The sequence below is a fragment of the Haemaphysalis longicornis genome, unplaced genomic scaffold (genome assembly GCF_048455015.1).
Source record: "Haemaphysalis longicornis isolate Haplotype H1 unplaced genomic scaffold, Haemaphysalis longicornis Haplotype H1 scaffold_7, whole genome shotgun sequence".
Classification (NCBI taxonomy): Eukaryota; Metazoa; Arthropoda; class Arachnida; order Ixodida; family Ixodidae; genus Haemaphysalis; species Haemaphysalis longicornis.
The window spans coordinates 8,004,425-8,025,376 of NW_027526422.1; the positions used below are offsets into that span (position 1 = coordinate 8,004,425).

The 20,952-nt window shown below is 49.0% G+C and overlaps 1 protein-coding gene across 2 annotated transcripts in view; it reads right to left on the reverse strand.

Annotated features, from left to right (window-relative positions):
• The window catches only part of LOC144144431 (uncharacterized), a 319,951-nt gene that overhangs the window by 20,602 nt on the left and 278,397 nt on the right, over positions 1-20,952 (reverse strand). For both annotated transcript variants that reach the window (XM_077675870.1, XM_077675871.1), the window contains one exon: positions 4,310-6,025. In XM_077675870.1, coding sequence (XP_077531996.1) covers positions 4,310-6,025 — 1,716 coding nt within the window. The remainder of the gene's footprint in view (positions 1-4,309; positions 6,026-20,952) is intronic.

The following is a 20,952-nucleotide window of genomic DNA, read 5'->3' on the forward strand; positions in this document are numbered from 1 at the left end:
AACGTTACCCCGAATCCAATACAGTGCACGCTGTACGTTTTGCCTATATCGATTTTCCAACATAAGACCTGGTGCAATGTATATTTCTCCCAAATTATTATTTGAGCATTTAACATTTTACTGGTCACTGTACAACCAACATGCCATACAAAAACAAGTCGGTGACAAAAACGTGACCGAGGAAACGCTAGCGGGGCGTCCTCAATAAAGAATTCGGGGGATGCTATTCAATGTAATTTGTTTTCAGTACTTTCGGGGTGTGGCGAAAACCAGAAACACCTGTCGAACACACCAAACATGCGTGCAGCCCAGTAATGTGAGTCACTCTTCATGTTTAGGAGCTGGAAAAATTTCCATTCAGGGAAAGAAACGCAGGGAAAGAAATTTTGATTATGTAGCATTATTTAATCTGGAAGAGCGCCGCTACAGTTATGACACGAGAACACATGACCCATGGATTACCCGCTTTTGCCGCACGACATGTGGATCACAGTCTGCATCGTTTAACATTGCATTGTTTTTAAATAAGCTATTTACACTTTATATCGTTGTTATAACTTCCTCGACTCGAAGCCTCTTCACGTATTTCTTATCCGATGCAACTGGGATCTGATGCCTGTCTGTTACATCGGCTGTCCGATCTTCTGCTAGTATTGATTTCTGCCTACATTGCATTCATAAAGGAACTTGTTCCGTTTAATGCACAGAACATGCGCTCTGCTTTAACGGCTAGCTATGTTTCTGAGCACCATAGCTTGCATTCTGTTCTGTTTCCTGCACTCTTGCAATACATCAGTTCATATTTGGGACATTTTTCCCCTTATTTATTTTTCCAGTATTTATCGCATTTTCAGACAACTCCGAACTGTTTGTCCACCTGTTACGTTGGCTGTCAAGCGTAATATTCTGTAATATTATCTGTAATATTTTAGTATAATCGCATTTTTATCGTATTTTACCGTTTTATCGTATTTTATCGTATTATCGGGCATTTTCTTTTATTTTGTTTTATGCAGTGATATTGGACTATGGCCTAGCGCATGCGCTCTGCGGTAGTAGCCAGCCATGTTTCTGTATGCTGTCTCTTATTTGCCGGTATCGCCTTCTGTGGTCTTTTGTTGCGCTACTTCGATTGATATTGGGTGTTATGTCATATGCTGTCCCTTGTTTCTTTTTTCTATGCCCAAATGGAGGAGGAGGAATAAACGTCCTTATAAAGCAGTTCGCCTTGAGGAAGAGTCCTTATTCCAGGACCCCTTGAGACCGTCCGGCTTCTTGAGCCCTCTTCACCAGCCAAAGCTGGTCATCAGGGTCCGAGCTGGTCAGTGCTCTCTCCCAGTGCTCAGGGGAGGGGAAGGGCAGGGGGTGTAGGTTGGGGTTCTTCTCGCAGCCCCACACAATGTGGTAAAGCGTGCCCGGAGCCTCACAGAAGCGGCATTCCGAGGAGTAGAGGGTGGGGGCCAGAATGTGGGCTCTAGTTGGGTGGGGAAATGTGTTGGTTTGGATGCATCGAAGGTGGTGTTCTTGCTCTTTTGTGAGGTTTTTGTGTGGAGGAGGGTACATTGTTCGCTGCAGGCGGTAGTGCTGCGTGATTTCTGTGTATGACAAAAGGCGACAGACACGCCACTGCTCGCCGAACTCCTGACTAGCCCGGTGTGTCAAATCTCGGGCATGCTGGTGGGCAGCTTCGTTGCCGGGGACGTCGGCATGGGCGGGAGCCCAAATAATCCTTACACGGTGTGTGGCGGATGCTGCAGTAGAATTTGTGTGGCGCAGGGTGAGAGGAAGCCGCTCGAGAATGTTCTGCATGCTTGTTGGCAGTCTGTAATGATGTGTGCAGCTCATTGCTGTACTGCTGCTGCACAAATCTGTATCGGGGGGCGCGGGCTTTGTCAAGCTGCTAGTGTGCAGCTTATTTCCGCAGTCCTCCCTTTCTTCCTCTCGAAGAACAAAATAAAGATTGATTGATTGATTGATTGAATTGATTGATTGTTCAAAGCAGCAACATACCTTCTTCACCATGTTTCACCAAATACTGTCTGGTGTAGCTGTACCAACACCTCAACTCCAGCAGCCCCCAAATTTCATCTGATTTTCGGTATGTGGTGCCGAACTTCCCCATCCGGCAACGCTGCGACCGGGACATATATAGATGCTAGGATGTCTTTCATCCTGCCATTGCATGGTATAGGCTCGGGGAAGCCGTTAGTCTGCGGATGTTCGGGCAAAGCTTCGGCGTGACGAACCACAAACCAGGGCAACAATGTCTTGAAGCTGCCGCTGTAAACGCCGAACGGGGGTCTGTGACCGCCTGATTCAAATTCCATGGCGAAACGTGACTAGCCCCTGTAAAGCTGTCGTGGCATAAGTTGTTGAAGTTCTGAGGACAGCATTTGCTTCAGTCCACTTTACAATGTGAGCTGTGGGCCTTAATAAAATCCCGCCACCGTGCCTGGTTCTCAGAAAAGAGTACTGACGGCTTCAACCCATTATTTAGAACGGAGTATATAGATGCGGCAGTAATGTGTCCTTCGTGTAGGAGCGGTATCGATTGTACTGGAACGTCCGGTGAACTCGGCGGGGCCTTGCCTACCTAGCGCGCGGAGCAGGACGCGACGAAATAAGAAACGTCGGCGCAAGCGCCGGGCTACCAGTAACACCCAGTTGACTAAGGTGGACTGCTGGGACAGTTGGTTCACTATTTGAAAAAGTACAAAAAATATTAATAAAACAGTTGGCAAGGACGTCACTGGATAAATGAGAAAAACACACCGACGGCCACTGGCATGATTGGGACGGGAACGGCCCGCGTTCCCTAAATGGCCTAAATAAGTGACTGCAGAAAACCAAAAAGGGAAACACTTCGAAGCTTTGATGCGGGGATTAGCCGGCTGTAAAGCGAATAGAATTAATTCTCGGCGGGCATGATGACGGTGAGACGTACACTATACAGTGTTATCTCTTTAAACCGTACCCGCATAATAGTTCATTTTGATACGTAGCTAAGCCGAATCCCCGTCGCAGTTTCCCTTTAACATAATGCATTCGGATAAACCATATAGTGCCGGTCAGTAAGTACTTCCTTCGTGTCCCCGTCGGGTACGGTTTAACGAAGTTTCACTGTAGGTGTCATCCCTCAGTACAGTGCCACGTCTCAAATGAGACGTCTGAGAACGCGGTTCATGATTCGCTGGAAACTGCGGAGCGCATTAAAGAGGCCGAAGGGTGAACGGCGATATTGGAATAACTCATCCGCCGTAACCAAGGTAATTTACTCGTAAGTTTACGGGTCCAGTTCAGATTTCCAGTCTCCAGAAAGAAGTCTAATAAGGCGCCATAAAGACCATTCAATTCAAGGCATGGCCTGAAGGAAGAAGAAGGTAAATGTACAGCTTGGTGGCACTATTAAGGCAGCAGCGGTTTACGCACAGACGCTTGGTGCTCTTTTTATTTGTGACCAACGCCACCGGCGAGGACCAAGGGCTGCACAGAGGGGAGCTGCACGAAGAGCTGAGCGTGCTTGTTCATTTGCGAAAAGATTTCCTCTCGTGGAAAATGTTGACACGCCTGAAGACGTGTCTTATTAGGGGTGCGCGTCGGAGTGTCAATCTTATGACATAACTCGTTCGTACAGCCGAATTCTGCGCTGGCTACCGACCTCCATGCGTAGTATACACTTACGTTCACACGAATACACCGAAAATGGAAAGGAATGATGACGCCACGGTAGCTAATTTGGCACAGCACCGAGCACGTTAGGTGGACGTTCTTGGTTCGAGTCCCACCCAGGGAACATGGTTTTCGCCGCTTTGTTTGTTTTTCAAGATTTCTCAATTCACATTTCTATCCGAAATAACCACGAATTACTTCTACTTTGTCATCCTTGGCGCTCCTGATGCTGGCCTTCCTTTTATATTGATTAAATGAGCTTCTGACAAGTCGTTCACGCCTAGGTGAAGGGCCCGGGATTAGGATGAAGGTCTCATTCAACCGGAATTGTCGTGAGGGTGCTGGCTGCTACCTCGAAGCGAGGGATGTACATAGGATGGCTGTAATACGCCAGAAAGCGGAAGAAAATACAGCCAACATGGCAGCGGAATTCCTACATTATGACGGATTCTTTACTGCTAGCAGCACACAGCAGCAGGCCCTCCCGAATGAAAGAAAGAAAGAAAGAAGGAAAGAAAGAATGAATGAATGAGTGAATGAATGAATGAATGAATGAATGAATGAATGAATGAATGAATGAATGAATGAATGAATGAAACAAGGACTCCTTCTAGAGAAGCCAAGACCACACACTTCTCACCTTCTTTTCCTCCTCGTTAGTCATGAGGATGATGGTGTCCTGAGAGTCGGCACTCGAGTCGCTGTCCTCCTGCCGCTCATCTGGCGTCGAACTTGTCGTCGAGGGCGTGGTGGCAACGGGCGAAGTGGTGGTGGCGACAATCGGAACCGGCTGCCTGAAGCCCAGCGGCCGCCCGTTGGTCGACGGGGGCGGCGGCGGCGGTGGCCGGTGCACATGGCTCACTTTCAGGTCTTCGTCGACAGCCTTGCTCACCATGTCCTCAACGATTAAGCCCGGCGGCAGAAGCTCGGCGAGGTCGGCCTCGATATCGCCACTCGAGTTGCATTCGAGCTGCTTCTTCAGCTCCATCAGGATCGCCTCGTCCTCGTCCTCGGGCAGCACAGGCGACGACTCCTCGCTTCTCTTGACGTCTTCCTCTTCGTCTTCGATGCCCCTCCTCTCGTCCGCCACGACCACGACGGCCGTCTTCACGTCGGCAAGCGGCCCTTCCTGATCGATCCTGGCCTCCTCTTCGGGCCGCTCTGGAACGACAACTTTCTCGCCTTCCCGCTGAGCCTCGGCCTTCGTTTTGGCCAGGTCCTCGAGGATTTCCGGAGTGGGCGGAGGCAGCTGCGCTTCGTCCTCGATTTTTCGCTCCTCTGCCGCAGCCACGACCACGCCACTCACCACGGCCGTAGTCCTCGGCGGGGGAGGCGGCGGCGCCGGCCGCTCGGCCACTCTGACCTGTAGCGGCGCAGGGGGCAGATGCACTACAGTGGGGTGCGGGGGCGGCGTCGCCACCTGGGCCGGGATCCCGACCTGCGGGGACCCCTGCGCGTGGCAGCCCGCCGCCGCCGCCGCCGACGCAGCCGCGGCGGCCACGGCGGCTGTCCTGGCCGCGGCAGCCGCGGCTCGGGCCTCCTTGAGGAAAGGCAGCAGGTACGCGTCGTCCCGGTAGCCGTCGGGCGGGTCGAAGGGCGGCAGGTCGCGGTACTCCGGCGGCGGCTCGTACATGGCGCACACCTCGGCGAACGTCAGCTCGGCCGTCCGGACCACGTACAGCTGCGCCTCGGGGTAGTCCTCCGAGAAGACGGTCAGCGTGTCGCTGAAGCGGACGCGCGAGCCCCGGCGCGGCCGCGTCGTCGACGCCCGCTTGAGGAGCGACTTGAGCGGCGCCGCCGGCGCTGCCGAGCCCGGCGGCGGGTTGTTGCCGGGTGCCCGGTGCTCGCAGGCACCGCGCAGAAGCACGGGGCAGCCGCACTGGCCGCCGGAGCCCTGCTGGCCGCCGTGGTGGTGGTGGTGCTGCTGCTGCGCCCGGTGCTGCTCCTGCTGCTGCTGCTGCAGCTGCTGCTGCTGGCGCATGTTGGAGACGCACTCCTTGAGCGCGGCGCGTATCTCCCCGGACACGCCGTCGGCGCAGCCGCAGCCGGCGAAGTGGCACACGTTGCCGTTGGGCAGCAGCCGCTCTTCGGCGGGCGGCTGGTGGGCCATGGGGGGAAGCCCGCCGGCCAGGCTCGGCGGCCCGGCTCCGTGTCCGGAGGCCAAGGGGCTCGAGGAAGGAGCCTTACTCTCGGGCCCCCGGCACGGCAGCGCCGCAAGCATCGACCCGGGCCCGAGGTTAGACGGGGGGGCTCGCCGGGACGCCTGCAGCGCCGCCACGTCGCAGTCGGGCTGGCGCCGCATGCACGTCGGCGCTACCGAAGCCACCGGCCTCTCGCGGACAGCCCGGGAAACAACCTGCGCGAGGGAATCCAAGAGGGATGCTCAATCCCGACGCCCGGTTCACGTTTCGCGCTCCCTTCCCGCCCGCTCAAACGTTTAAACACGCGGGAGCCCAACTACTGCGCGTGCACGAGTGAAGCGCCGCTAGTACAAGGCGTCACACACATTAATGCGTACTCACATGGCAGCTCCAGTTGCACTGTCTTGGAATCAATCAATCAATCAATCAATCAATCAATCAATCAATCAATCAATCAATCAATCAATCAATCAATCGATCGATCGATAGATTATTCCGTCAACCCAATCAAATAACAGGTTGATAAATCAACCAGTCAAACCTCAAACTCGAAAAAAAAATTCTCAATTTCAGCGACCGCATAGAAACGTGTACATATTTTGGGATAATTCGCATGCAAAATGACAACTCGCGCTACAAATTAATGTATTCATTCGTCTGATAAATGAGCAGAGTAATCTACTCCGGTCGCCTGCTATCAGGCACGAAATTGTCCGATCGAGACCAATTCAGTCGTTTTCCCATTTCCGTGCATTCCATCCAAACCGCGTGACTTCTTCGCTCCGCATCCTTCATATTGATCCCCGCTATAGGGGCGAAGCGAGAGCAGCTCACGACCTCGACATCGTCGTGGGCGCAACAGGATTTAGCGTACTCGGCCAAGCGGGTGCTCAGCAACCCCAGCACATCGGCTTTTGGCGGCCGCAGCAGGAATGTCAACGCCAGGAATGAATAACACAGCTCTCAAAAAAAAAAAAAAAAAAGGAAGGAAGAGCACGAGCAACCCCGTCGTAACTTAGTTTTCTCCTGGGCGGCCTACATACTGCAGAACTCGGACGATTCAGGGGACGAGCAAACATGAGGAGGCAGGCGGAGAGACTTTAAAAAAACAAACACGGGCTCGCGATCGACCGCGCCATATAAATAAATTCTTGAGCGAGCATTTTCTTTGCGTTTTATTTCCCTAATATTCTACTATGCGTAGGGCGGACGTAAGGTCTCTTGGACTGTTGCCATTTGTGTAGAACCATGCTGGGGTGCGCTTTTTTTGGATACTGCGCAGCAACCAATACTAAAGGGAGTACTACGACCAGAGGCGATTCCCAGACACGGTTGAGCTTCGTAAGAAAAATAACTGGCACTGAGTGCGAGCTCTAAATTGCGGCAGTACATTTGGCTCCTGATAGCTCCAAGAGAGAGAGAGAGAGAGTAAACTTTATTTGAAAATAGGAAGACGGGAATGTGGAAAGAGTTATGGGTGAAGTCCTATTTCCAGGACTCCAGTAGCAAAGGCTCCCAGCTTGGCTCTCTCTAGCAGCTCACGCTGTGTCGAAAGGTCCGAGCTGGACAGTGCTAAATCCCAGGACTCTCTGGATGTTTGGTAGGTGTTCTGTTGCCAAATTATAGGGCAGTTCCAGACTCTGTGGGATAAGTCTGCTCGTAATTTGCATTTGTGGCATTCTTCGTTATATCTCTCTGGAAACATGAGAGACAGTCTGGATTTGTGTGGGAAAACGTTGGTTTGAAGTTTTCTTATGTTTCGTGCGTCTTCGGCATCTAACATATGATGCGGTGCGGGCATGGTCTTTCTCGCTTGCCTTTGAGTGTAAAGCCTTTCATTAAGCGACATGAAGGGAGGAAGGGTGTAAGAGTGGTCCGTTTCCCTGCGGCTGTTGATTTGCCTCGCTAGGGAGTCGGCTCTCTCATTTCCTTCCAGGCCTTCGTGTGCTGGGCTCCGTAATATTCTATGTTGGCCTTTTGGTTCGGCTGGTAGAATATTCCTGGTGTCTATGGGAATAAGGCCGCATATTAGATTTCTAATGGCTCTTGTAGAGTCCGTGATGATGATGAGGTTTTTGTTGTTGTATTCTCCCCATCTTACAGCGAGTAGTATGGCTGTGGTTTCAGCTTCTTGAGATGTTTGTTTTCTGTTCATGAGAAAGTCCAGGAGTTTGCCCCGTGCATCCACAACTACGGCTGATGATATTCCGTGGTGGTTGGTGGCGGCATCCGTGTATACTGCATCTGGATTTTTCCCGTATGTGTTTCTTATATAGTTAATTCTTGCTTGTCTTCTACCTTTGTTGTAGATGGGGCTCATTTTCTTTGGAATGGGTGAAATTTTGAGAGCTTTGCGTTGTTCTGATAGCTCCAATATGCGATCTACTCCGAATATCTTCCCCGCTTGAGTCAGTTGAAGGTCGCAAGGATCCTTTTCGGTGTTCTCAAGTATCGGCACTGAATTTTTGACTAACCATACATAATTTAGTGCGACATGTCAACTTCGTTGTACAACCCACCCATGTTCAGACGAAACGGAGGGGAGTCGTACAGGGAAGGAAGTTGGAGAAATTCGCGCACGGTGCCCGCAATGTGAGCGGCTTGCCTGCGCAGGGAAAAACGTCGCTGCTGAAACGAGCGCTCCGAATGCGGTGCTGGAGCTGATATATACTTATGGCATGTACTTCCGTTTGAGTAACAGCGCCGATCGTCTTTCTTGAAGTTGCACACGGGCAGTGCGTACAGCCGGTAAGCATCCATGGGCCTTACAAATAACCTTGAAGGACTTTGATCATCTTAGCAAGCTGCGGAAAGGAACACCCACAGGTCAGTTCTGCGCAACACGTTTGAGGATACAGAGGTGAACGGATGAACATGTAGCCTTAAATTATTAAATTACAAACAGGAAAAATGGCTTCATGACACAAACGAATTCCTGGCGCAAGTTATAAAATGGATAACGAAAGCTTGAAGAAGAGCAGATGAAAGCCGCCGGGATGAAGTTTCACGTACACACTCTCTCTCTCTCTCTCTCTCTCTCTCACACACACACACACACACACCCACACACCCACACACCCACACATGCGTGATCACCCGGGGTAAATATGACAGATAGGAACGAAGTTAGCCGCTTTCCAAAGAACAAAATCAAAATCTTTTTATTTGCAACGAAACCGGTGGGGTGATGAGTTTTCTTCGATTGTGACGTCAGCTGGAGTAATTATTTGTAAATATTGGCCGATTTATTTCTTCGTCGATCGACCACTAGAGAGACTTACTGATTGATTACCCGACGAACTGCGGTTGGTTGACTGATAAATGGACTGAGATTGAGGACTGATTGTAATCAGCTGATTGAAAGTATTTATTTAAATAGCTGTTTCAGCAAGCCATGGCCGATCCCCCCGTCTGTGACTATGTTTTCCGGTGAAGATATACTACGCCATTCAACACGAACGTAGCCACTTTCGAACTGATGAGCTTGCTACAGGGTTCTACTTTATTGTCGGAACAAGCCCCGCTTACCTGCGGTGTCCTTAGGAGCACAATGCAGAGCCGGAGACAAAAATCCCCAGGCGGTAAAAAATAGTACTGAACTCACTTTGAAAATGTTCATACGCACAACTTTGACAGTAGGAAACGAGATTAAGTTTTTCGGACGCTGGTTTGGGCTAGTTGGTGCACACTAACTTGAATACAAAACAGCGCAAAAAAGACGGGACAAGAAACGACAACACACGGCGCTGACTAACAAATGGTTCATTTTGCGCAGTTTTGAACTCAAGTAAATTGTTAGGGATTACAAGTTGCTGCGCTAGCTAGTTACAGTGTTTCTCGGATCACAATCGCGTGGAAATAACCAAATACAAACAGCTGCGCACGACGCTTTCATTAATCTATTTCATCGCTGAGCACGAATACATCACCTGATCCAAACCACGAGTGGTCCAACGCGTTCAGAGCACCGTAGAAATGTCTGCATTCAATGAAACTCCCGAAGTGGTCGATATTAAATGCTACGTTCTGCGATATGAGAGGACAGTTTTCGTAACAAACGACCACGCTCATTACATAAGGCTCGTTGACTGAGAATTTATCGTGTCATGGCACGGACGCGCTCTCACTTGTACGCGAATAACTCAGAGATAGAAAAAAAAAAAAAACATAGAACTCGCATGACCTTTTATCAGTCGCTTCTAAGCACCATAACAAGATAGCCCCCGCAGAAGCGAGCGAGATGCTTTGGCAATTGCTCGCTCCGCTTCTGAAAACTCTCCTGTGCGTGGGCCGTGCAATATTACTGCGCATTCGATATTCAGGTTCCCATAATCTCATTCCGCTGTTTTTTCTTCCCCTTCGGACTGAACGATGTTCGATACGCATCACGACGCTCACCGTCGGTTTCGGCCAAGTACACCGACCTCTCTTACTCTCTTTTCTACCTACGTATACGATATTGTTTTTCATTTTCCTTCATAGCGATGGGTGATGGCCATTTAATCTGGCTTTGTTAGCCCCCAGGCACTACTTACAGGTCGAATACCTCCTCCACCCCCGCGTGCTCCCAGGCATAAAATCTCATCAGGCCCAATAGGGAGAGCGCTCCGTATCGTCGTCACTCGAACGTAGCTATGCCACTATTGGGGGGTTCGCTGCTAGGCAACGAGCTTGTGTGTTTTATAATAAAGGAAAGCTGAAGTCCGCGAAGTGCTGGCCCGACCTTGGACAAGGTCCTGGCGACTGGCCAGACCTTGGGCAGGTGAGACGACTTAGTTCAGGGCGACGAACTTCTTTTGAAGGATGAACGATAGGTCCGAGATGAAGGCTATATACCCACGTTAGGCTTGGTTCTCCCTTTTCGGAATGCCGAGCAGTTTAGAAATATTGGAGCTAATAAAGCAATCAGGTTTATTTATTTATTTATTTATTTATTTATTTATTTATTTATTTATTTATTTATTTATTTATTTATTTATTTATTTATTTGTTTGGTTGTTTGTTTTATAGGGATTGAACTTGATAGCTTTTACTGCGCCAATTTCCGCGGGAGCAATTTGAGCGAAAAATCTTTTCAGGTAAACTATAGAAAGCAAATTCGGTTATTCAAGAAAAAGGTGCCGAAGACGGTGTAATGATCACTAAATTAGGTCAGCTCATCAACTACATTTCCTTGATAAGGTCAGGGCGTTGGGTGTCCGGCCCTACATTTTCGGGAACAAATTGTGTTACTTGATCCCAATGCCCTGACAATTACTTTTCGCAGTCCCATTTTTAAAGCCTTTAAAGCTGTACTTGCGCTAAATCCTTGGAGCTGATAAGATGGCGTGAGAGCACTTCGGCATAAAAATGGTATTTAATCAGTCTTATTCGCAGAAACAAAAGGGGAAGATGTGTTTGAAGGAAATAAACATGCTAAACACGAAATTTTGAAAAGAAACACACTGACGCGCACTTTGCTTTTTTTTTTCTGATGTTATATTTTAAAACGAAGATGAGGAGGAAGGATTCTTTAAGGGTCGGAAGAGGTCAGCCACGCAATATGCCAGGTTTGCGACTTCAGATGGCTGGCGAATATTTGGTGGGGAATAATGCAAGCAGACGGGTAAACACAAACGCTGTAATACACACAGAAGCGTTAACCAGCGCAGCGTGGCCTGCCAGACAGGATTTAAATGACGGTTTGATGCATAAAATTACGAATTTCAGCATTCATTCAAGATTTCTCTTTTCCCCAGAATCATAATGAAAATATAGCACAAAGGGAAAGAAATGGTTACGCTAATTTACTGAATACTGCTGAGAAGTGCCGTACGCAGAATTTGGTTTCGGAAGGTGTCGAATCCCACTCTCCCCGATCAGAAACGAGAGGCAGAACGCAGCAAGAGGAGGGAAAAAAGAAGAAACAGGAAGGAGCTAATCAATTCCCAATCTAGAAAAACAAACTTCGGGATACCATGGGAGTACTTTACATGACGTTCGACTGCATTGTTTACTCGTGTTTTTCTTCGGGGGAACTGCAAAATGGCTAATAATCGTGTTGAAAGCAGACGGTAGAGCCGAGTGAACTTTGTGCATCGCTTGCGCTTGAAAAAATAATTGTTAGTCGTAACTTGATGATACCCAGTGTCAGTGACCTGGCAACCTCCCCCCACCCCCCACCCCCTAAATTAGTGAGTGAGCGTTAAAAGCCTAACAGAAACAGAAAGAAGATATTTTCTTTTGTGTGTGTGTGTGTGTGGGGGGGGTGAAGGAAGCTCTCCCCCTTTCCTCCCCGTGCCCATACCAGTGCCATGTGACATACTGTAAGCTTGCTAAGAAATACTCCTCCTCATTTCTCTTTCTTTAAAAAAGAACTTCCCAATTACGAGATTACACTATGGTTTTTCGTTGCTTGCTCCCCGGGATTTTTGACTGAGTGGTGATCGGCGTGGCGGTCTTTGAACGAGACCGAGAAACGCGGCGTTCATTTAATGCGATTAGCTCTGAGAGGCCCGTAAGGTAAGCTCCGTGCAGCCGCAGCTTAAAGTTCAAGGGTAAACGCACCGGGGTCCCGGCGAACGCATATGCTTAAAAGCGCGTTATTTTTTCCTCAACAACGAAAAATAAAGAGGGCGGCGTAGCGTTACGTGCTCGGCGCCATGGAAATAACCATGCCTCAAAAAACGCAAAGCAGAGATTATTTCCATTAGGGCAAAGATGTCTCAGGAAATGTGCAAACAAATCATAGACGTATGGGCAAAATTGGCCATACATTTTTGATATATCCCTTCCAGCGGAGTACAGGTGAGAATATCCTCCACCGCCTCCCATTCATTCACAGAAACGAAGAAGTTCTAGCACTCTGCTTTTAAGCACCGTTTGCTGCGGTGCCACTGGCCTCGCCACTGAAATTTCTTCGCGAAATGCGCACGTGCTCAAGGATTTTGGACAGCTAATAGCGTAACCGAATTATTCCTCCGGCTTGGTGATATGAGCCGAGTGGAGCAGCGCTCCCTGGAGGCAACACGAGTTGCGCAAACGCTTCCCACGAGCCGTCACGACCACGTGGCGCACTTCCTTCGGTGCTGCGCAGAGAAGCGAGCGCGACGGCCGCGCGGCGTCGGAAGGTTGTGAAACTCCACTTCTTACGAAGAGCTTATAACGAAGCTTTAAATAGCGTCTCGCAGCCGAGAGTCGCCTCTGACAAGCCCGCGTCGTTACACATTGCGAAGTGCCTGCCGCCTGACGGCGCTGATAATTACCTGCATGGCGGATCGCAGTCCAAACACTTTGGAGGCATCTAAAATCGCCCTTGAAGTTCTTGTTGTTGCTGATGTTGTTCAAAGGATTGTTTTCTATTTTTCTGATGCCGGGAAGGAATTTTCGCAATTTTTCATGCCCTCCATTCTCCAAAGTGTAGACGCCTCAGCCGCGTCAAAAAATAAACAAATACATAAGCGGTACCACAGCAGCCTGTCATTATTCAAATGTCTCCCCTGCCGTCCGCTTTCGGGGGCGACTACGCGGACGTCTGAAGCAAGTTTACATAAAGAAAAACAAAAATAAGTTTTTGCTATTTATGCGCCAGAAGCGGTACCTGCGCCGTGAGATTTTTAAGCGCGCCGAAATGTTGACACAAGAGCGCTTTCGGTAATTTCCTACGTAAAAAAAAAAAAAAAAAAAAAAAAGAAATCCACATCCCTTTTTCATGCGTCTGACAATGCATCCTACACTATGCTCACGGCGGCTCAAGACTGTCGAAATTTTCAATTTTCTTGATTTTTCTCTGAAATCAAATCTCCGCCCCTCGCTATCTTTGTCTATTTGTGTTTAAGCCACTTCGCCTTCCAATGGGGCCTGTGCTGAGCCAATTAAAGCTCAATTAATGTTAGCGCGCTTGTGCTAAAAAACGCAAAATTATTTCCCTCGAGTTTTTCTGGGAATTGAAGGTCAATTTCTGAGTGCGAATGTTTGCTCCAGAACTAAAACACGTCGCGCGAAGTGCAAAGAAGACTTTAAATAAATACGGGATGGATCCAGCACGTCTAAAACCAATAACCTGCAATAAAAAGCAACAGAAAACATTTAGCAGCAGCTAGCGTGCGTGTGTCCGTGTGCGTGCCCCTCCCCCCTCCCCCCTCCCCACCCCTAACTTTATCGTATAACCACTGGTGCTCCCTTGGGTGCCGATATTTGCTCATTAGACTCCCTTTTCCCATTTTACTTCTTCTCGTTTGCACAAACGACGTTGCCGCTCTGTGCTGGCTCTTCGCACGTGAGGAGTACACACGAGGCATGTAAATAACAGCCGTCAGAAGAGAAGGCAAACAAGATTTACGATATCTCGCGGGTACGCTTAGTTTGCTCGGCCGCTGCGCCGCCGCCCGACGAAAAGCAGCAACGAATAAGCATCCTCGCGCCTTGAAGCACGCACTGTAGCACTGCGACAAGGCGCAGTAAGAATAATGAAAAAAGGAAAGAATGAAAAGCCGCAAATCCGCTTTTTTATCCACCTTACGCGGCCTCGGTCCGCGTCCACAGCGACCACCTTAGTCACGCGATTCTCTGCGGCCGAGCACAAACAGCAGTACTGAATTACCCGCGCTTGCGTGTCTGCTTGGATCACTTTTTTTTTTTTTTTTCATCGTCGTCATTCCTGTTGCCGCGCTGCTTGCTCCGCAGAAGACAGCGAACCTCGGCTGCTCCCGCGAAGATGGAGAGACGAGGCCGGCGCGTTTCGCTGAAACCGCTGAAACTGAAAAGATGCGGGCGGGGCGGCCGTATACACACGCGGCATAAGTCGCGGCTCCCGAAGTTTTCGCTCCAGCGTCAAGGAGCGAAGCGCGCGTGGTGGAACCAGTGGGACGAAATGGGGGGAGAAACATCGGAGGGAGAGAAGGGCAGGAAAAAGGTTGAGCAGAAATGGGAAGAAAAAGGGTGACACTAGGGAAACAAATACAAAGCGGGGGATTTGGACGCTGCCCGAAAACGGCGACACTGAACGTGAGAGAATCCCAGATGCTTGCGCGCGCACGCCGGCGGACAGTCTCGCGGATCAGTCGAAGGAAACGAAGAAAGAGTGGGAAAAAAATCGCGGGAAAAAAAAGCTCGGGGAAAGGTAGGAAATTTGAACAAAGGGAAGAGCAACACAAGAAGAGCGCGGGAGGGCACGGAAAACAGAAGCCTCTGCCGATTGAGAGATAAAAAAAAAGCGCGCGAGCGCTTTCTCTTACTGAAAGCCTTCTTGTTTTTTTCCCTGTATGTTTTGAGGGGAGGTCGATTCAGCTTACGTTTATTTCACTTCCGATTTCGCGTATGCAACCTAAAAGCCCGTGTTTGCGTTCCATATTCGCGCCGGTTGGAAAAGGGGATATAACAGGGCCGTGCGCGCATCGACACGTCGAAACCAGGGAGGGGAAAAAGAAAAGACAGAGGCAGGATGGTGCAACGTTACACGGCAGGATTTCCGACAGTCGAAGGCGAGGACTGCGCAAGCGGGTTCCTGTGATGGTGGAAATTGTAGATGCGATATCCCACGCGAGACGCTGCTGACTCCATAACATCGGCGCTAGCGCGAAAAGAAGCTCGTATCGCAAGGTGAAAACACGACAACGTAGGGAGAAGGTTACGAGGGAAGCGAGGGATCACAATTGATCCGCGTGATAAGAAACACCGAAAGGCCAGAACTGATGGCAGGAGGGATAGAAAAGTAAACCGGGGAAACGGCTGCACCAGTGTTGCAACGACGAAAGACGCGAAAAAAGAAACGAAGACAGACGAGAGATCGCGGAGGGGAGTAGATACGGAGTATAGTGCGGCGGTGAGGTTCTTTAAGAAATGTCAATTTAGGCAGCGCTGTCTCAAACACAGCGCCGCGAGCCCATCGCGAACGCCCTCTGCGTTGCAGCCCGCTGTCTGTATTATTGTCTCCTTGCTGAATCATCTCATTATCTGAACTGTCGCAACGCTCTTCTTAAACGATGCACTTTCTAACTCGCGTCGCTACCGAACAGCCTCACGTGTAAAAAACATTTTGACGCAAAAGGGGAAATTGCTGCGGAGACAGTTTAGAAGAAAGATATAGCCTCCAATTGCAGTAAACTCTCATTGTAAAGAAATCGGTTTATTCTAAATCTTTCTTATTCGAACTGTTTCTTGGGCTACGCGGCGATATATTCAGAGAAAATCATATTCGAATTTAACGAATATTGCTTATAACGCAGCCACTCATCTCTTCCTGGAACTTCATTATAGCGAGGGCTTACTGTACAGGGTAAATTAAGGCAATCGTTGCACGCTTTTTTGTAGCGTAAGCTACACTGGCCGAGGTTGAGCAGTTTCGCGTGGACCTTGAAGGGCGGTGCTGCACAAGCGCGAGGAGCAGTGGATAGGATTGGATTGGTTTGGATTGGATTGAATTGGATTGGATTGTATTAAAATGAATTGCATTGTATTGTTGCATTGGATTGGATTGGAAATCCAATCCAATTGGAGTACCGGTGTGTAGAGAATTGGGTCTGCACATTCGCCGGTCTGCGCATTCCAGAGAGGTGACGTCATAGCCGCGGTAGAGGCACTGGCGCCGGCGCGTGCCCAGCTCTGCGCCTCCGTTGCGCAGTAGCCAAGTCTGACGCTGCGCCGGAGCCGCTTGATAGCCGTTTCGCGTGGCTCCTGGAGAGCCGTGCTGCGAATGCGCCAGGAGCAGTGATTGGACTGGACTGGACCCGACTGGAATGGATTGGATTGGACTGCACTGAATTAGATTGGATTGGATTGGAAATCGTTTTAGCAGCAGTAAGTATGATAATCAGCAAATCCTAGAAAACCAGGAAATCTAAGAATAACCAGCTGAACCTTAGCTCACGCTACGTATATCCGGGCACAGCCGAGCTATGCCACTGTTAATTTTTTTTCTCCTTGATTTGCTGCAAAAGCAAGGCGAACGAATTTAAAAATGCCGCTTCATGAAATAATTCTCAATACGCAAGTTACATTTTCTTCCTTTTCCGGCTGCCAGAAAATACACCTTGGGTATCTTGGTGACAGGAATAACGCACACCACTCTGGCAGAACTTTATGGCTTCGTACGCAGATCTATAATACCACCGTGGATGTGCGAAAGCCTTCATGGACTACGACGCTTAAGGTTGGGAGTACTACACGTAGTAGGAAAAACAACAACAAACTTTACCAAAATGTCAATCGTGTGCAAGTACATGTATTTTTGAAGCTGTAGCCAAAAATTCACCGAATTGTGCTCAAGTAATAAGCTGCTACAAAAAAGCATTATTCACATAGTTGCGCATCGTCACTGGCGTTACATAACAAGGGAAAAAAAGGAAACTGTCGAAATGCCACAACCAGCTATTCGCCGTTCTGTAAGTGCGCCGGGCTGCAGCGCTTGTTAGCAGTTCTCTTTGGGAAGAATAGTTCGGGTCATAGTAGTCGTCGTAAACAAAGCTGACAAGAATTTACCCCGATGCGAAGCCGACGTCAAATTTAGTGCCACCACGAAGCTACACCAGCACACACTGCTGCTACGAACCGACCTATTCTTCACGTGCGCACAATATCCCAGGAACCTGACAATGGCGTCACCCCCCCCCCCCCCCTCCCGCCGTTTTTAAAGCGAAAGCTTTCTTAGTGGACAGATGAAATGGCGTCCTGCCAAAAAGCTAATGCATTTCCCCGTAGACCGGTTGGTCGACCGAAAAGCCCTGATAAGACCTCTGGACACACGGCGAGACTTGAAAATCGCGAAAAAGGAGCGGTTCTAGAGAAAACGACACACGCAGCGATTATGAATAACGAGTACAATAGTATACCTTTATTATCATAAAACACGTATCGGTACACATTTGGATCGTTCGTGGATCCGTTTACTTATTGCGCAAAAAATCATCGCATGGGTTCGTTCTTCGTTTGCAATTTGGGTCTTTGAAGGTCTGACGATCTATTGGACGCGCTTTTGTATTTCGCGCTTCTCTAAACTTTCTTTAGGAAGGGATAGTAATTTTTTTTCAGACCTTCGCAAATCTTTCCCCGAGGTTATTCACTCCTTCCCCTGTAAAGCGTGCACCGCCTGTAAAGCGTGCGCGCAATGCGGAAAAGCCAGACAGCCAAAACAAACGAATGAAGCAAAAGGAAAAAAGAGTTACTCGAGAGCAACACACGTTGTTATGACACTTGAAGAAGAGTATAGATGTACAGAAACAGTGAAAGTTAAAATACCTGATAACATATGCCACAACCGTGGCAAATTTCTCTCGTACGACCACGACACTGTTGGCGACAACTCCTAATGTGGTTATCAAAAAGTTCGCTGCAGCCGCTTTTCGAGAGTCTTTGACCTCGGCTTAACCTCTTCGGGTCTCAGGAATGCAAGGTTACCCCCCATGCCCCGTACTGTTCTCCCGCTCTTGCGTTTACCCACTGCTGTATTTTCTGGGCGCTGTAGGGATCGTTCGCCCTTCTAACAAGCTCAGTTGGTTTCGAAACGGCCGGTGCTGCGTTTGCCCAACGAACGAGGAGCTCCAATGCGTATCTCTCTCTCGAGGGGTTGCATCACAGCGCTTAGAATTTTACGCTTGTACTCAAGCGTGAAGAGAAAGCAAGACGGCGCTATTATTATGGAAAAAGATTTGCTCCTTTAGGTTCATTGCAATACAAAAGAAGACGAAAGCCCCAAATAGAGAACAACTATTGAGAGAAAAGAGTGGGGCTCAGACACGTATAAGTAAAACTTGAGCATGCTACATTACAAGCTTCACCCTTCTTAGTGGAAACCCTATCCGTTACGGGCCGCGGTTACCTCGCTATTCGCAACGAGGTCGAACAAAATTTACCAAGCAAATTCTCCCGATTACGGAATATTGATTGCCGCCCTTTTTTTCTTGAAAACCTTTCAGCGAACGGCTTACGGTAAACCGTTATTCAAAGGGGGTAAGGACCCTAGGCAGAGATTTCATTTCTCGCGCTCTTGTTTCTGCGCTATCAGACTGAGTTCGTTGAATTCAAAATCCTTTTTTTGCGCGGAATAATGTTAATTGCAGTCTGCATCAGCACTCGCACATAGTTTATGAACCCAAATAACCGAGGTTTTTCAATACGACGAAACTCCCGAACTGCAGGGAGATCCTTTTCCCCCGTCCGCATCTTTCAACGAAGTTTGTTCAGTAAAACCAGACAAGAGCTTATTCACGAACAAAAGCAAGAGGAACGAACGGCAAACGACCAGAAGAGGCGTCAAAGCAGGACAAACCCTGCGACGATAACTAGCCGCCAAAGAAAGATCCGTCCTGGCACCCTAATGTCGTTCTCGACGTCGCCTCCGCTAAGCCTTTCTCTGAAATCGCCGCCAAGCGATGGTGACTCCCTTCTTTCAGTGCCGATTTCTTGACTCACTTGTTTTGACGTTTTGGTATCTTATGGTGGATTCCACGCAGCGCGATTTCTCCATCGGTACTGCTGTGGCTACGATTCCCTGTTCTGACTTGGCTGAAAGCACGAAGTGTCTTGTGTGTAGCTTTTGCTTACCTTACACCTGCTACCTAGAAGGATCACAACAAGGTGTTCATAATCTCCTTGTGTTCCGATTCAGAAGTCAGGAGCCAAATGTGGGCACTTCGTTGATTCTTGTGTGGACTCGACCTTTTCTACGTCGCACGCAGGCGTTTTCTAGAACTATTAGTGATCCTTTCTGGCGATTGGTTGTGTATACAACTGGGTTGGTTGAAAATTTGTTCAAAATATACAGAACATTCAGCACTTTTTTCAGAGGCCACATAAGCCGATCTACTAGTGCGAAGAAAAAAAATAACGCTTAAAAAGTGCTTGACCTGTCTTATTTCATCTGTTAAGTAATCGATGTTTGGTGACCGTGGTGTGAATTTATTTCAGCGCAAACAAATATCCCCTGAAGTCACGCACAGAGCAGAGGCAGTCCATGCTATTTTCGTATTTAGCGCTCTTTTTTCTTGGTCTGGTGGAGACTTGTGCCGAGATATTTGGCTCTCGCGGGGCAGAAGGTCCAGTACTGGCAAGTGAGGGCCCGATACCGAGCGTGTATACGTTCCGGTGTATACCTGGCGAAGCAGTGATATAACGCGGGATACATGGAACCTTGCATCACGCACTAAAGAAAATTGGAAGTAGGTCGAGCTTCTGAAATCCAAGAACACTGACGCATTCACAGTTACCCATTGGCACGGATGTACGCGCCACTCAAAAGCTGCAATTATTAAGAAGGAAGTGAACTTGGTCAAGTTAACTAGTTTTATGGCCTGTCTTGTCCTGTCAATGCAGGCCTCTGTAAGGTATAGTGGAAAATGACGAGGATGTTTCGTGGGTCTCTGTTCTTATTTAGATTAGTTATTTTTAAAGGACACTAACGAAATTTTGTTTTAACTGAAAGATAGTATACGTTTCGTAGCTCTCTCGGCTGTTGTTAGACGAGAAACGATGCGTTATTCGTTTTCATTTTTTTCGTGAAAAGTCATTGCATCATAAAGTAGGAGTGAGTCACCAGTGCGGTATAGAGCGTAAACGGTTGGCTGTACGCGCTCTCACGCTGGCAGCAGTAGCTTTTACGTGAACAAGCAATGGCCCACCCCGACAACGTTTCCCTGGCCGAGGAGGGTGGCTTGGACTATCACGATTTGTCACCTACGAAACGAGAAATGATTTGAAATGTTTAAGCGGCCGCTGTGCGCGCCTACACCCGCTACCCGTACCATATCGAGCTGGCCGCGAGTCAAGGCCCATCTGAGGCGACAAGCGCCGTATCGTATACCGTGCAAACTCGGCTGCACAGCGCGTTGTCGCGCCCGTCAGGCGGGCGCGTTCATCTCAACTCGTCTGCGATCGCGGCCATCTCATATTCCATTCTCTTTCGCGAACCTAGCGTGAAATACAGTTTCCGACAGCCGTGTCGACTAGTCTTCGCACGTGGATAGCCCCCGGCAACAACAGGGTACAACTATGCGACAAGGGTAGAGCTACGCGACGCACGCCTTTACGGATTGCTTATCAACAGCGGCTCGCGGCGAACGGAAGAGCACAAGGTGGGCTCGATCGCCTAACCACCTCAGTCAGTACACCGTACCTTTTACTCGCGATAAGGTTCGAGCCAGGAGCGGCACGCTTTACCGATGGCAACATC